Source organism: Pundamilia nyererei, unplaced genomic scaffold (genome assembly GCF_000239375.1).
Source record: "Pundamilia nyererei isolate P.nyererei 1_Seehausen unplaced genomic scaffold, PunNye1.0 scaffold00030, whole genome shotgun sequence".
Lineage (NCBI taxonomy): Eukaryota > Metazoa > Chordata > Actinopteri > Cichliformes > Cichlidae > Pundamilia > Pundamilia nyererei.
This window is the reverse complement of record NW_005187431.1, coordinates 4,184,732-4,201,000: the sequence shown is the minus strand read 5'-3', so window position 1 is coordinate 4,201,000 and position 16,269 is coordinate 4,184,732. Positions and strand designations below refer to the sequence as shown.

The 16,269-nt window shown below is 41.3% G+C and overlaps 2 protein-coding genes across 2 annotated transcripts in view; one reads left to right on the top strand and one right to left on the bottom strand.

Moving 5' to 3' along the window:
* Positions 1-5,682: 5,682 nt before the first annotated feature.
* sync (syncoilin, intermediate filament protein) lies at positions 5,683-9,563 on the top strand. Its single transcript, XM_005728884.1, has 6 exons — positions 5,683-5,865; positions 6,819-8,398; positions 8,477-8,691; positions 8,842-9,049; positions 9,119-9,243; positions 9,316-9,563. The coding sequence occupies exons 2-6, from the start codon at positions 6,875-6,877 to the stop codon at positions 9,362-9,364; spliced, it is 2,121 nt and encodes a 706-aa protein (XP_005728941.1). The 5' UTR covers positions 5,683-5,865; positions 6,819-6,874; the 3' UTR covers positions 9,365-9,563.
* A 1,075-nt stretch (positions 9,564-10,638) lies between these two features.
* Positions 10,639-16,269, bottom strand: part of rbbp4 (retinoblastoma binding protein 4) — a 7,865-nt gene continuing 2,234 nt past the window's right edge. Inside the window, exons 2-11 of the mRNA XM_005728923.1 lie at positions 16,099-16,244; positions 15,830-16,003; positions 15,479-15,594; positions 12,944-13,104; positions 12,715-12,841; positions 12,456-12,533; positions 11,606-11,682; positions 11,418-11,475; positions 11,224-11,334; positions 10,639-11,035 (exon numbers count right to left, since the gene is read on the bottom strand). Of these exons, the coding sequence (XP_005728980.1) occupies positions 10,973-11,035; positions 11,224-11,334; positions 11,418-11,475; positions 11,606-11,682; positions 12,456-12,533; positions 12,715-12,841; positions 12,944-13,104; positions 15,479-15,594; positions 15,830-16,003; positions 16,099-16,244 (1,111 nt within the window). The 3' untranslated portion in view covers positions 10,639-10,972. The remainder of the gene's footprint in view (positions 11,036-11,223; positions 11,335-11,417; positions 11,476-11,605; positions 11,683-12,455; positions 12,534-12,714; positions 12,842-12,943; positions 13,105-15,478; positions 15,595-15,829; positions 16,004-16,098; positions 16,245-16,269) is intronic.

Below are 16,269 nucleotides of genomic sequence, written 5' to 3'. Positions count from 1 at the left end.
CAGCAGTGCAGGACTCCAGAGAGAAAATATACTTCAAAGGTCGACTCAAATGAGACAAAGGGCAGCAAAACTGAACATAACACACACGTGACAAGAGACTACCAAAGTAAAACAGGAAACATAACACAGACAGAGACTAAGACAGGGGTCGGCAACCCTAGGCATGCGTGCCACAGCTGGCAGGCGAAGGGTTAACTGATGGCACGACCATAACTGGACTGGCCATCGGGCATACCGGGCATTTGCTCGGTGGGCCGATGGTGAATTTTTGCTTTTATGGGCCGATGATTTATTTTCATTTTTATTTTTTTGTAACGGTATAAACAATGAAAGGTGGTTGATTAGGTGACATGAATGAGTTGAAGGGAAGTTATGAACTGTTTCTGAGAGACAAATAACACCAGGATCCTTTTCGATGTAGCTGACAGCTGGTAACTGTGCAGGGGTGGATCTAGCAAAGTTTTGCCAGGGGGGGCCAGGTAGAGCATTAACAGGGAGAGGGGGCACAAAGAAATACTTTTCTTTTTCTTTCTTATTCTCATTTAAAATGTCTGGCTGTTATTAAATAGTTTTCTTAAGCTTACAACCAAAGTTTTTATCTGATGTAAAATGTATAGAAATCATACATATACCAACAAGACGTACATAACCGTCACAACAGCGTTTGTTTTCATTCAAAGGCTTTATGGCTGTAATACCTGGTGGGCCGGTCTTTGTAGAATCCAATTTGCGATGTGCACGGCTGGCGCGGCCATTTATTTTTTAATGCACCTTCTCAGATTAATTCACTGCGTGTCGTGCCCAGGGCTGGACTGGATTTGTCTCGCATTAACTCCCTTCTTTGTCAAGATGATCCCACACTGCTTCAGTAATGTTAAGGACCGGGCTCTGGGGAGGCCGATCCATGACTGATAGTGTTCCACGGTGTGTTTTTCTATCCAGGCATGCTTCTATTGCACTGGAAGTGTGTTTGGGATCATTATCGTGCTAAAAAATGAAGCTGTTGCAAATCAAATGCAACCAGATGATATTACACGGTGGATCAAAATCTGATGGTGCTTTTCTTTTCATGACTTTTGCACAGTGCTATAGCTTTGTTTCAATCTTGACTTTATAACAAGAACAATATTAATTCCCTGTATGGCAAATGTGGTCAGACCCCCCAAACACAAGCACAACCACAAACAAATGACCCATATAGGACACTTCAACATGAAACACCAGGAAACATTTTCCCAAACTGTCCTGATTTTTTCCTTTTTTTAACAGCTGACAATGCACATTTAGTTTATTTAGGTGTGTTACAAAGAAGAAGTTAATGAGGTTCAGGAGCAGGAGTGAGAAAACCTAAAAGCAGGTGATCTCCACTGTGCTCGTGCCACACAGGTGGTCCTGTAGGTCTGTATGCAAGCCAAACAAACTGAACTGCTCCCTCCAAATGGCATCAGTGTTTATGAAATAGAACAAAATGTACTTCTAGAAACCCTGGAAAATAAAATATATAACAATATAACAGCTGTTTAAGAGGTATATTTAGCTAGTTCAGCTTTCTGTTGCTAGTGACACCTTACTGCTGTTTGTGAGAAAATGAAAGAGATGAAGGAAAGGAGAAACAGAAGAAAGAGGACGACACACTGACAGGACATTCTGGTGAGTTTGGAAAGTACTGCAGTTTGGAGCAGCAAGTCCAGCATATGGCCTATCTCAGTGGGACAGTGGGCTTCCAACCACCACACCCCCTTGAATATTTGGTTCCCCCCTTGCCCTACTCTACACCCACGCACACACACTGATCACCTCTCCATCTATACTCTAATCATTTTTCAGGCAAGGAACTGAGGAAGAGAGGGAGCGCCACTAAGCCTCTCTCCCAGTGGCTGCGTGGGTGTGCATCATCCCAGTGTTAAACAATGTGTTGAAACAGATCAGCCCTGGACATAACGTCACGTAAATTACCGTCTCTTTCCCTAAGCCGGGACTTGCCAAAACACAGAGCTGAAGCATTCGAGGAGGGTGAATTAGATAAACATTACATCTTCTCTTGAGCACAGGGGACATACGTTTGCAATGGAAACACTGAATCACGATCTCAGGGGAACGATCGTCACTGTTTTACAGGGTGTTAACTGCACATGAAGTATATTTAGTAGACAGGGTCAAGTAAATACACATCACAGGGGGATATGTGGTAAATTAATCTTTGACAGTTTGAGTCCATCTTTTTCTTCTGGCTGTTTTGAGCAAGCTGAGATGATGTGAAACGAAAAAGAGAGAAAAACCACAGTATGGTATAGTAACAGCTGGGAGTACATTTCTGCATTTAAAGAACATAAAACAGCTGTTCTTAACATTATAGAAAATCTTAAATATTTTCTATAATGTTACCCAGTGTCATAAAAGTTCAAATTAAGCTATGAGGCCATCTAGTGGTGTTTAGCTGTAATACGAAAGTACTAATATATGAGTAGTGTAAAATGAAAGATATAAAATCTGACAAAATACAACAGTATACAAAAAACTCATACAGGGAATTAATTTTTTAAGTTCTAGATAAAAAAGAAAAGTCACTCAAAGGGAATTTAAATAATAGTTTTTGGTGTAAAAAAACCACAAAGCAATTCTTTGCTGCTTAGGTCACAGTAATATCTGCTCTTTACTATCTTTCTCTTTATTGCATCATCGCCATCATCTCATTTCTTTTTCATCTGCCTCATATTTTCCAAATAATCTGTATCCATGTCATTCACCGCTCGTCCGGAGCAGCACCTGTCTGCCAGTTGATTGTTGGGGGTCAGGAGTTTGGATGGAAAACGATCCTCCTCTGGGAAACAGCCAGAAAAATGCAGGCAGCTATTTAAAGACTTTTCGATAATGAGATGGCAGGGGTGGAATCCTGGAGCCGTGTTCTTTCATCATAAACACATGCCCACGCCTCTCAGCAGCCGTAACGGATGCATCTACACTCCCTGATCTCTAAGGTGTCAAGACTAAGAGATTCCTGGGAATTTGGTGGCCTTGTTTTTACTATACAGCAGCAATTAAAAATAAGGCAGACTTTTCCAAGATTATGTTGAATAATTCAAGAAAATAAAACAGCTAAATGAGCTAAAATGAGAGAACTAATAAACTTTCTACTTGGAAAGCCCATTATCTGTCCTGTATGGGGTCCTATTTGTGCCAAAATTATGTTTAAATGTGCAGCCGTCCCACTGAATATGTAGTTGTACTTCAGTTGACGGATGAATATTGATGGACTTCACAGTAGCTACCTACATCCATCTTTTATACTGTTTATGAACAAAACACTGTTTCGCATTTGTGTAAATCAAACTATACTGTTATCTTGTTGCACTTCCTCTCATTTGGATGTTGAGAATAATGCCCTGACATGCTGTTTGTTGTTGATTACGTCGTGGAAGAGAAATTGTTTAAGCCGTGTTTCCAAAGTAACAAAGAGCCGACGGATGGCCTGGATTGCAGCCATTCGAAGACCAAATATCACGTTCCAGAACACTCCAAGCATTCCCACAAAGGTCAGTCTTCTGTTGTAGTTATTACGTAATTTATCATAACATAATTGTTGATGTAGGTTACAAATAAGTCTTAATTTGAGTTGAATTCGTTGCGCTATGCTGCTTTGTTCGCGGCGGCTTTGTGGGCTAATGTTTGTTGTATTTTGTAGGAAAACCAGCCTACAAAATGCTGGAATGCGATCCAGACTGTGCACCCTCTATCAACTTGGGTCATACCGAGTTTAAAGCTGCTACCACAGCAAGATTTGATCGGTTAAGAGGGAGAGCAATATCAAAACAGCCACGAAAAGTCCTGCATATATGTGCCCCAGTGTTGTATTGAAGCAATCAAGTGATGAATAACTGTTTTCCAGTATGTTGTTTTGCAATGTTGTTTTTTTTTTCTCATTGTTGATTTGTTTTTCACCGAAGCAGCTGATAAAGCACAATGGAATACAATTTTGCGTCTTTCCTGTAAGATTCTATAATAGAATGAAATAATAATGCCAGTTATAAATAAGGACAATAATTGAATGAATTACGAAACTCTTTTTTTTCCTATTAGATCCGAAAATGTTGTGTAATACTACAACCTGAAATGACAAATAGATTGCGTTGGCCTGTACAGGAGATAAAGAAAAAAAATCTAACAACAGCTGTGAAATGGAATAGTCCAAATCACCAAAGTAAACTGGACCTGGGCTTGTTGCAGGGATCTGAAGTTACTAAACATTTTGTGAGTGTATGCACTCACACTTAGGACCATATAATAATAAATATGTGCGTGATGAAAGTCGGGCAGCACGCTAACGTCCTTACTTGTATGGGTCTGACCCTTTCACTCCTTTGATTTTTTTCCTCATACTTTTTTTTTGCCTTTTCGTCAAGTCTGTCTTTGTACAGACCTGCCGTGTTCTCCGTTGTTTTGTACATAACTGGTTTTGGGGCAAATAAAATGCAAGTAGGGATTAAAACCGCAGAATTAATGATTACCGGTGCTGGAAATGCTAGTGCTTGATGCAGTGTTTTGATTTTGTTGCCCTCGTACCGACAATGCAATGCGCGAAAGTCACATGGTCTGTCAATCTCTATTAGCAAGCATGGTTAGCTAGCTTGGTTAATAAAAGCTAGCTAACCAAGATTTATAAACTGTATGAGCACAACACAGACAACATAGTATTCATTAAGATGAGACTAAAATCCCTAAATTTCATTCACCAAAACTGAAGCACAAACAATACCACACCGTAAGACATATGACTTTCAGATAATTTCACAATAAAGCACCAAAAGGCATCAACACCACAAACACACCTCAGCAGTACAAATCAATGACACCATTTACAGGGGGGTGCGGTTAGGAAATAATGATGGTCAACAGTTGGCACCTCCCTTTTCATAGAGGCAAGTAATGTTTTTTATACAAGCCAGAAAACATGCCTTATCATACTGTAAAGATCAGCACATTAAAGGATCTTTCAGACAGGAAGTGGGATGTGCTGCGATGACTATTAGGATTTTATACTCGTCGTGCGGTGCCTCACAAATGGCAAAGTTCACATCAAATTGATGTCATATTCACTGTTGTTACCTACCTCTTAATTTTTTATAACATGGCATGTTGTGGTCGCTGGTCACCAAGCCCTGCCTGTACAACATAATTAAATCTCTTGCTCATGGCCTTCCCGTCTACTTGGATGCATATCACATACAAGTCAAACATGGCCGCAGTCAAAGTTCAGCTGCAGCACACATAAATGCACTTTAGCCGGCACACTTATGCTGCACTTTACTTAATGCAGTGCAAACACATTATTGCAAGCCACAGAAAAGAATGGGCTTCAGAGTGCAGCACACAACTGCAGTTTTCAGCACTTTACAGCTCCTGGTACAAACAATTGCTTTGGCAGGTGTGTTTGTTAAAGAGTTTCGTAGTATTTGAAAAACAGTTCAGAGCTCAAAAACAAAAGTTTTGTCACATTTTCAGTCGATGTAAAAATTGTGCACATGAGCAAAATTTTGACACAAATTGAACCTCATACTCTCGGGGTGAAACAGGCAGCCTGCTGTGCCTCTTCTTTCCCCCTGCACAGTGTTTATTAATAGACATAAACAGACCCGGGGTAGTCATGGTCACGCATAGCAGCACAGTGACTGAGTGAGAGGAGGCTGGGTCAACTGTCTTTATCCCCCCTCCTCTCTCGGTTCATCTGTACTCGCTGCTCCCGCTCATTCTTTAACACTCACTTTACTTTTGTCGTTTGAACCAGAGCGCCTTGATTTTATTCTTGCTCAGCAGATTCATCATCGGAATACAGCAGGAAGGCAGAAAAAAGGAATCATATGTTGAGAAGTAAGTTCTTGTGATGGTTTAAATTAGTTATACGTTCATGAACTTTCTGTTGTTGTTCATAATGCAGTTTTTTATTTTTACTGTGGCCTTTTGCTTAACTGATAAGTAAATGTTTTTGTGTAAGATGGACATCAGGCGCATGCTGGTGCTGTCTCTGGGTGTTGTGCCTTATCCCAGCACCTGTCCTGCAGTGAGACAGCTGGTCCCTGTCATATCTTCTACTGAGCTTTGTTCTGTTAGCAGTCAAACATGTCAAAGAAAGAACAACAAAATGTAGCTTCTAAAATATGCTCATTAATTACATGAAATGACCTAGTTAAATACAAGCACAAGAGTTCTAGCTTGATTCTTTGCTTTTTTTAGTTGGTTTCAAACCAAGAAACAGCATCTATCACATGGATCTTGTCTCTCTTGTCTCAAATCTCTACCCGATGACATTATTGGGTCAATTTGATCAATTTACCCTTGGGGAGTATCTGGCTAGTCTTGGCAAACACCTCAAAGGGTACAGTTACAGCTGCATTATTCACCAGGGGAGACTCCAAGTGCCCATCCATCGACAGGGACAATGACATGTTATGATAATCTGCTTGCTGGTGTAATCTCTGTAATGCCACTTGCTGGAACTTCAGATGAAAACTGTCTGTGTGTGTTTATATCACTAGAGGTTTTGTGTTCATTGAATGCATACTTGTCTGAGGTGTGTTTGACCGTGGCCATGCACTGAATTGGTGCCCGTGGCACCTAGCCTAAGGGAGCAGCTGTCAAAAACATACCCTGCTAAACCATGCCTCCACATGCCCACATGTGCTAATGACATCAGCATAGCTTGCAAGTCCAGCCAAAACATTAACCCAGCCCCTATTGTATGCTCACATGTTATCATTTTAAGCCAGACCTAATATATAGCTAAGAGGCCTGAGACTGCCTAACGTATTCATCTGGTTTAACAGGCCTTTCTGAAGGGGACTTCTACATCAAAACGGGCAACGGGAATTAGGCCAAACAGATGGATGACCTAGATGATAACATTTCATCCTCTGGTTTTGAGCCACTCTTCATTAAGGAAGAGGAGGGGGATCCAGAGAGATCCCTCATGGAACAAGGAGAATGCAACACAAACCTCCATGACCTCACCTTCACAGGCGCACAGCTAAAGCAATCAGCTTTGATAAAGCCATACCTACAGGAGATGGATGACTTACTGAAGAGCTGTGAAGAGCTCACCGGTATTTCATTTGGCTCTCAGTACTCAGCAAATTATACTGAAACAAATCTGAATGAATCCAGTCATGGTCAGGCAAAAGAGGAAGTAACAGTGGAAAAGTGTGGAGAAGCATGGAAACACCCCCAAGCCTATCTTTCAACTAGCTACATTGACACACACATAGATGGGACCAGTGCCGAAGAAAAGCCTGCCCAGGGCCAATCGCATTGCATGGGAACTGTCATCGACAGGTGTGGCGTGACCACAGAACGCTGTCGCCAGGCAGAAATGCCTCTGACATCAGCAGGTAACAAACTGAGCAAAACCATGGTGGAGTATGAAGGCCAGCTGCTGGGGATGCTAGCCATGCTGGAGGGCTGTATGGAAGAAACTGGCATGGATTTTGAACCCCAAGAGTGGGTTACAGATGAAAGCCAAGAATATGTACACATCAACAAGAACCCTCAGCTTTATAGAGGCACAACACTGGTGCCCATTCAGCAAGAGAGGCTATTAAAGACGGAGAGCCAGCCAATGCAATTGGACTCCTGGGAAGAAGGTCAAGTTTCCAAGGACACCGGGAAAAGAATGACAGCAGGTTCAGCAACAAATGGCAGCCAGCACAAAGATTTGTCTGGCCATGACATGATGGGTGAGCTCTCTGTGGACCGATCAGAAAGCCCAGGTCATCTAAAAACAGACAAGGTGTTCGGCTTTTCAGAGACACCCATAGATACTACAGAAGAGAACACGATGTACTGCGAGGGAATGAAGCCTGGACATATATTTGATGAAAGCACAGAAACAACAGGAGATGTGATTGAGATTGATGTAGATGCCAATGAACTCCTGTCTGAGAAGCCAGAAGAACTCAAGAGAGACACCTTAGATCTGGGATCTAGTGTGACAGAATTAGAGGCCTTGGGGACTCAGATGGAGGACTGCATTGAAGGGGTACAGCGATTACAGAAGAGGAGGAAGGAGCTGCTGGTAGAGGTGCTGTGCCTGAGAGGGGAAATGGGCCAAGGGGCAAGTGAGGAGGAGGAGGAGGAGCGGATTGATAACAAAGTGGCAGACCTGATGAATGTGCTCAAAAAAGAACAAGAAGGCAGAAGGGGAGAAAGAAAGAGGGAGAGAGAGATCCTCAGGGAGGAGAGGGCAGAGGAGGAAAGAAGGATGTGGAAGGTGAACCTGGAGAGACAGGGGCTACAAGATGAGCTTAGAAAGCTGAAGAGGAGGCTATTTGCAATGGCGAGGGGCTGCGCCCACAGCCAGGCAGCTCTGAACAACCAGCGCCGTGAAGTGGAGATACTAAAGAGAGAAGAGGTAAGAACATAATTACATTTCCATCCATCATGCATTTCCAACCATTCATTCATCTTCTTCTAAATGAATTTCTTCCAGGAGAAGCTGAAGTCCTTGGTGCTCCAGCTGATAGAAGAGGGCTGCCAGCTCAGGCTGGCCCAACAACAACAGCTCTCAGTAGTAAGAGCGAAGCTCCAGGAACAGAGCTCCAGTCAGACTACCAACACTGCAGAGGAGCTGACTGAATGCAGGAGGCATTCATGTGGGGACATACAGCAGTATGTGGAGGGTGGCCTGAAAGCATTGGAGGACAGGTGCAGTCAGTGGAATCACCAAAACACGTGTTTTTCTTCCTTTTGACACACACAGACATTTGGTAGTGCTGTAGTTTTAAGACATAAAAACCCACTGACACAGTGTTACAGCTATAAAACACTAAAGCTTTCTCTGATTTGCTTGTCCAGGTATGAGCCCATTTTGCTTGCACTGTTGAAGAGAAGAGAGGCAACAGCTGGCGCAATCGTTAAAGCCAAAGAGCAGGCCCAGGAGCTGAGAGCCCAGCTGAGACCTCTGATGGAGGAGATAGAAAAACTGAAGCTGCAGAGGGCTTGTTTGGAGGAGAAACTCAATCTTATCCACATGCAAAGAAGAGAAAACGTGGGGCAGTACAAGGTAACCAAGGTGACTGAGGAAAAAGTAGGGCATGACGACAAAAACACTGACATTATGCCTGCCTCTCAGGAGACGGTGCACTGTCTGGAGGAGAGCAGCAGAGAACTGAAGACTGAGTTACAGATTCAGAAGCGAAAAACCAAAGAGATCAAGGAGTTGAGAGATAGCCTTAACGAGCAGCTCCTACTTTACAGGTAATCCGTTCATCAAGTCTGCACCACACCTTTAAACCTTTAAGCCTGTAACTAGATTGTTTTTCTTTACAGAAATGCCATTCAGGACCATAACATGGGTGACAATGAGGAGGAAACATGACTGTTCTTCACACAAAATGAGCTTGTGTTTTAGGAAACATAGTAAACTCTAAAGGTTTGATCAGTGCACTTTAACACATATAAACATACATGCTGTTATAGGACAAAACCAAGGCAATCTTTTTTTTTTGTAAAGATAAACTAGACTGCAGCTTGTAGGAAAGTTTTTGTTATGAATAAACGCAGTGTGTTCTTTGTAATCTAAGTGCCACTGATGAGTTAATGTCTGTCTCTGAAGAGCAGACTGAATTTCTTGTACTTATAAGGCCAACGTGCCTGAAGAACTAAACACTGGGACACAGACGAACAGGGTGAGTAAGCCTCAGAGACGGGAAAAAGTACCAAAACATCACAACACAAAAGAGGCCTGAGCAAAGTGTGACGAAGCATCATCAACTCTTTCACTAAAATGATTAAAAACTGTGACTATAATGCTCACGTTCGACAAGGAGACAATCCTCATTTTCACAGAATTACAGGCATAGTGGATGTTAAACATGCAAAATATTAAACATGCAAAAAAAGTTTGTGGCTGAAGGAGAATAAACTATGCTGTACCATGAGTACCAAAATGAATCAAATAATATATCAATAAATAATTTAGTGTCATTAAATGTATGGCTTAAATAAACTTAAATATCTATTCATGTCACTTTAAAATTTTATGATTTTAATTAATGACATTTCATTTTAAAAAACTAATCAATCATGTTTAATTGTTTAATGAGGTATTGATTTCATTCATTTTGGCACTTGTGGCCCTCCATACAGTAACTTTTCACCCTGAAAAGTAAAAACGTGCATTTCTTTAAATGGCCAGCAGAGGGCGATGACTCTGAAGACTTCTGGCTTTATCTGTGTGTAATTAGGTCTCTACTCCTTTATGATCCAGATAAACAGTCTGCTAACACTCAGTTACTATTTTGAGGTCATAAAGAATCAAACACAGAGTTCATTTTGTTAATAAATTAGGGTGACTGTAAGGGTCAGAAAGGAGTGTCCAGTGCAGTTAGTGCTCATAGACCAACAACCTGTCTGTCACAAGTCATTGCTTGTCATTTCCAGTAAAAAAACAAAAAAAAACAAAAAACATAACAGGATGAAAATGACAACAGTACCTTCTAAATCTCTCTTCTATAATCATCTGTAGTCCACAAAAACCAGAGCAGCAAGATTTCAGGAGCGTTACTTCAAGAAAGTCACATTCAATGCCACTGTTCTGTGGACTGCGTCAAATTCTAGCTGGCATTTTACTTAACATTGTAACATAATCACTTTTAATTGTTCAATAACACTTTATTAGGGAAAGAAAGCATTTACAATATAGCATTGTACAAGGAAGAGCCAGTTAATTACAAAAATACAGATTATACATAAGTGCATTGAAAAAAACAATAAAGAAATAAAAATGAAAAAAGTGAAATTCTTGAGGCAGTAAGTTACTAAAACGAGTCACTTTCAGTGTTCCAAAACAAGCCAGCGCTACATTTAGTCACACTGTGTTCTTAGCATTTAGTGTCCCGATGGAAGCGGAGCAGGATGGTGGAGTAGCTGAGTGGAACTATTTGTGATCAGGCTTGTAGGTGAATGCACACGACACGTGGAGGTGTTACGCGGTAGCTTCACTTTCCATTGTACCCTCAGGTTCTTCATCATTGTAGATGTTCTCAGCCTACACGGACAAATCAGTGTCAGTTATTCAGACTCAAAAATATTAGCTGTGGGAAAACCTTTAGTAAAAATATGTCTAAATAAATAAAATAATTGGCAGATGGAACAACACACTCACAAAAAGCATTAAAAATCGTATGGTACAAGGCAGAGGGATTGAAAGCTAACATGTGGTCACAGCTGTCTTACCATTTGCCACACTTGCATAATGTTGTCCTCAGACACAGAACAGGTGACCCAGGGTTCATTGGGGTTCCAGGAAAAGTCAGAGATCTTGGCTGTGTGGCCTCCGTGGATAAACTAGTAAAGAGAAGAGAAGCTTCAAGTTTCGGCATACATCAATGCAAGATGGCGACACTTCTACAGACTTCAGCGAGTCTCACCAGAAGCTCAGGCGGGCCGTCCTCTGCATCTTCTGGAGACTGCTCCTCGCCAATTTTACTACAGAAGAAGAAACGAGAGTTAAACTTTATACAAGGCAATGTCACTACACTGTGCCACACATTTCAGGGGTCAACCAAGTCTTTAAAGCCATCTGTTTTAAGAAGGTCTTATCAAATAATGTGTGTACCTGAGATCCCAGACATTGAGGCGGCGATCTGTTCCACTAGATGCTAATACGGTTTCATTATGAGGTGACCACTGAACCTAAAACAGAATTTAAGGCGCTGAAGGTGAAAAGCAATTAACGCAGGTCATTCATTCATCATAAAAGTAAATATTTGAGTTACTGTCTGTGTGATTCACTGCTTTGGAATTACAAGAACGTCTTGGCATCTGCATGATCATCAGGAATATTAATAATAATCAAAATGCAGAAGTGTATATTGAAACCCACACAGCCACTATTTTCTCAACAAGAACACTGATATCAGCAGCAAAGTCATTGCTGTCGTAGTTTAACGCCGAGCTGAGCCATTACACAGCAAACAGCAAAGAAGCGGTGCTCTGACCTAGACGGTGAGTTTGGGTGGAGTTTTTCTACAGTCCGCAACAGCAACGCGTCTTATTGTAATCGAGATTAAAAGCCTCACAGGTAAGAGAACTAGCAGCAGTACTTGATCAAACCAACATGTTTGCTCAACGAGCTCAGAGGTGAAGAAAAGCATTTTTCCAGTTTCTCCCAGCCACTGAAGTTTGTTTGTAGGATATAAAAAAAATTAAATAAAAAAGCTGCAGAAGTTAAAATATATTATTTAGACAGACTGCTAACTTACTTTAATATAATATTTAAATTTACCAAACCTGCTGCAGGCTGAAGGCAGCAGGTTGAGTCAAAAGAGGCATATACTACATAAGATTTATTTCAGTGCTTTATTTTAAAATTTAAATCAGTATAAAATATACAAAATTATATCACTGCACCACTAGATACTGTCCTTATTTCAGTACAATTTCATTCATATAAAGAAACATCTTACCTGAAAGATCTCATCTTTGTGCGACTCAAAGGAATGTAGCTTTAGCTTCAGGTTTCTCAAGTCCCAAAGAGCCACGGTCTGTGGGCGGCACAGATATAGATTACAACATGCCTGCAACATTTTCGGCAACAACACTGCAGTTACAAAACTAACAATACCATGAGGATTATTTAGTCAACAGTTACAAAATGCACTCAGTTAAAAGTCCTGCTGTTAATAAAAACAATACCAATTAAAAAGTGTTGGAATATTATATCACCTTGTCTGCTGAGCCGGTGGCAACGATGAACTCGCTGAAAGGGTTAAATGACAAACAGTTGACCTCTGCTGTGTGGGCCTCCACTGCATGGCTGGCATTGGAGGTATTGTTTGAACGAGTGTCCCAACTTTAAGGACAAGACACAGGGTGACGCTCATCCTTTTGCTGCATTTGAAAAAAAACTGTAAGTGTGCTTCACCTGCGCGTGGTATTTGACTGAGAGCCTTACATCATAAGCTTCTGGTCGTCTGCTACAGATCCAAAGAGCGACTCGTGAAGCAGATGCCAAGAGACGTCTTCAACCACAGCACTGTGACCGGTAAAGACCGTCTTTGCATTTACTATCCTGCCCTCCTTGGGAACAGCACTGATGTCCCACAGACAGATTGTCTAAGGGACAAAAGCACATCAAACCTCATGTTTGCACTTCAGTTTTGTAAAAACGTAGTCAAATTGGAAAATGATTGTTAACAGCAGGTTTTTGGCAGTGCACATTTTTAATACCTTCCTGACATTTCATTAAGGTCAGTTTCTGACAGCATTTGTGGAAAAACATTTAGACAGAAGTCATTGTAGTTATGAATGTAAAGCAGGGGTGGGCAACTCCAGGCCTCGAGGGCCGGTGTCTCGAGGGCAGGTTTTAGATGAGTCCTTGAACCAACACAGCTGATTTAAATGGCTAAATTAGCTCCTGAAGTTCTCCAGAGGCCTGGTAATGAACTAATCATGTGATTCAGGTGTGTTGACCAAAGGTGAGATCTAGAACTTGCAGGACACCGGCCCTCGGGGCCTGGAATTGCCCACCCCTGATGTAAAGCATGGGTCTCAAACTCCAGTCCTTGGCTGTGTCCCAATTACCGGTAAGAGACTGCACGCTTGAAGTACGCATTTTAAGTGCGGTTACGTCACCGCCACGCGACGGCGGCTGTCCCAATTCGAAGTGTGCTTCAAATGCATACTCCAAATGCGCCGTCCATTTCCCCAAATATCAAGCGTGGTCCGGTGCACGCTTCGTGGTCCCATATATCCCACAATTCATAACGCGGCGGTGGGTGTGGATAATTTTGCCGCAAAATACGGCAGACGGGAGCGGCTGAAGAGGTTGTTTTTTTTTCTTCCAAACTTTATTGAAACCATAAAGCGAACAGTCAGTCATTCGAGTTCAGTTTTTACAGTAGACAAATAAGAGTAACAATATACAGTACAATGAAATAAGAAGGATAAATAAATAAAGGATAAAAAAAGAAGAAGGGGGGGGGGATGTGACAGACTTCATAACAATTTTGTATTTGAAAGTTGTGACAGCTCATTCGTTGAACATTGCTGAACGAATTTCAATCAATGATAAACCTTTTTTATTGGAAGTTAATTTAAGAGAGTTTAAGTAATATTCAATTTCAATCAAAAACAAATTAAATGATGGGGTTGAGTTTTGAAATTTACATTTATGTATGTGGAATTTCCCTAATAAGACGGAGCGGCCGAAGAGTGAACTGTCAAAAGTACTGAATATGACGATCGATAGATAGATCGATATACACACACACATCTCATAATATTCTGACAATACTATAATATTGGCCATATTATATTTACATTACCACAGTGAGATGACTTTAGTCTCATGAACAACATTAACTAATTGTTATTTACTAACTAATCTTAAATGACTGTTCAGCACAGAAATGAAGCCCAACAATCATGTTTTACAGTCTTGTGGTTTCAGCCTCAGATACTCAACTAATCAAAGTGATGTCATGACAAAAATGAATGACTAACAAAACATTTTCTCCTTCATTTCTGTCAAACAACGCTGTATGTAACGTGCCTCGTGGTTAGTATCATGGTTGCTAGGCAACCTGAACAGCACGACGAAGCGTGTACCGTCCCATTTCACAAGCCTCTCACTTCCACACTTCTCGTACTTATAGTACGCACCGTACGCACCGTACGTAGTGCGCGTACTTCAAGCGTGCAGTCTCTTACTTGGGACACAGGCCTTGAGGGCCGGTGTTCCTGTTGCAAACACACCTGAATAAAATTAGTAGCTCATTAGCGAGAATATAGAACTCACCTGCATGCTAAATTTAAGTAAATGTAAGTGTTTGGAAAAATGAACTTCTAAAAGTACTTTTATTGCACCATGTTCATTCACTCACAAGCTGCTGTAACATGAATCAAACGGCTGAATTTCCACCTCAGCATGCAGTCTAAAAGTTGCATAGTCTTGCTAATGACTTTAATTAATTGTATTCAGGCGTGTTGCAACAGGGACACGTAGAAAAGTTGCAGGACACCGGCCCTTGAGGACTGGAGTTTGAGACCCCTGATGTAAAGGATCAGCTGAGTAAATGATTTAATTCACCAGCTGGCACAGAAATGCTAGTTCAATAACCTAATCGTAGAAACAATGTTCTGTGATAACTACAGTAATTGAAGCTGCAAATGAACAAAGCTGAGAGCAGTTTAATAGTTAAATTACGAGCATTTCCATGTGCACGTCACACAGACAACTCGAGGGATTGGAACCAAACAGTGAATGCAAGCGGTCATGAAGGCTGAAGTCGGCCCACCAAAATATCTGTGTGTGTGACTTTTTTGGCAAAGCAGTTTACTTTTATTTATGGTACTGGAAATATAGTGATTGAAACTAATATAACAAATCTGTAAAATAGCCCTAGTTGGAAATATCTGCTGCTAAAAATTAAAAACAGAAAAATATTTAGCACCATTTCTTCATAAAACAAGAACTACTTCCTCTTACGTGATCATCTGACGCACTAAGAAGAGCTCCTGACAGATTTGAATTCCAGGATAGACCATAGCCTTCTTTCTTGTGGCCTCTGAGACGCAGATCAGGGCGACACACTCCTGGAGTATCTAAAGACATAATAAAATCAACTGTCAATTCAGAGACACTGGAAGAGAGGTGAGTCTAAAAGAACTGAACAGACAAGTTTGTTTTTGACTAGCGATTCTGTACGCCCAGTATTTATGTTTTGATGAAGTTGTATAATTGTTTTAATACCAGCAAGCTACCAATCACAATCCAGTTTTTCATAACGTACTCAAGAACATCTTCAGCGGTGTGTTGTGCTTTGTGTGATTGTTGCACCTGGCTTTGAAGGATGCTTGGTGTAATCAAACACCAGCACATCTGAGGTGGGGGTCTTAGTGGCAATGATGCAGGGGTTCTGGGGCATATAGCGGGCACGGTTCACTTCTCCTTCGTGATTGATCCTGATTTCAATCTCAATCTTGCCGTTTACTGAGCCAAAGCCTCCAAACTCTTCAGGGAAATATAGAGAAATATGTTTGCAAGCTGTAAGTATATAAAATATGAAGTGAATGCATTATACATTCTCTCTTTATCAATATACCCACCTCCTTTGTCACTGTCGTAGTGCGAGGTGTCAAACTGGGCATCATCAATGGGCAGCTGCACGCTAGCAATAACCAGGTGATTCTGCTCATCAGACGTGTGAGTGCCCAAAATGAGCCTGTGTACGCTGTAATCCTTTCCCTCGGGCCTGGTAGGGAGAAAAAAAAAAAAAA

Coding starts and splice junctions, on each gene's coding strand:
- sync (XM_005728884.1), top strand. CDS start 6,875: ATGGATGACCTAGATGATAACATTTCATCCTCTGGTTTTGAGCCACTC. Junction 8,692..8,841: donor CTGAAAGCATTGGAGGACAG/GTGCAGTCAGTG, acceptor TTGCTTGTCCAG/GTATGAGCCCATTTTGCTTG. Junction 9,244..9,315: donor GAGCAGCTCCTACTTTACAG/GTAATCCGTTCA, acceptor TTTTCTTTACAG/AAATGCCATTCAGGACCATA.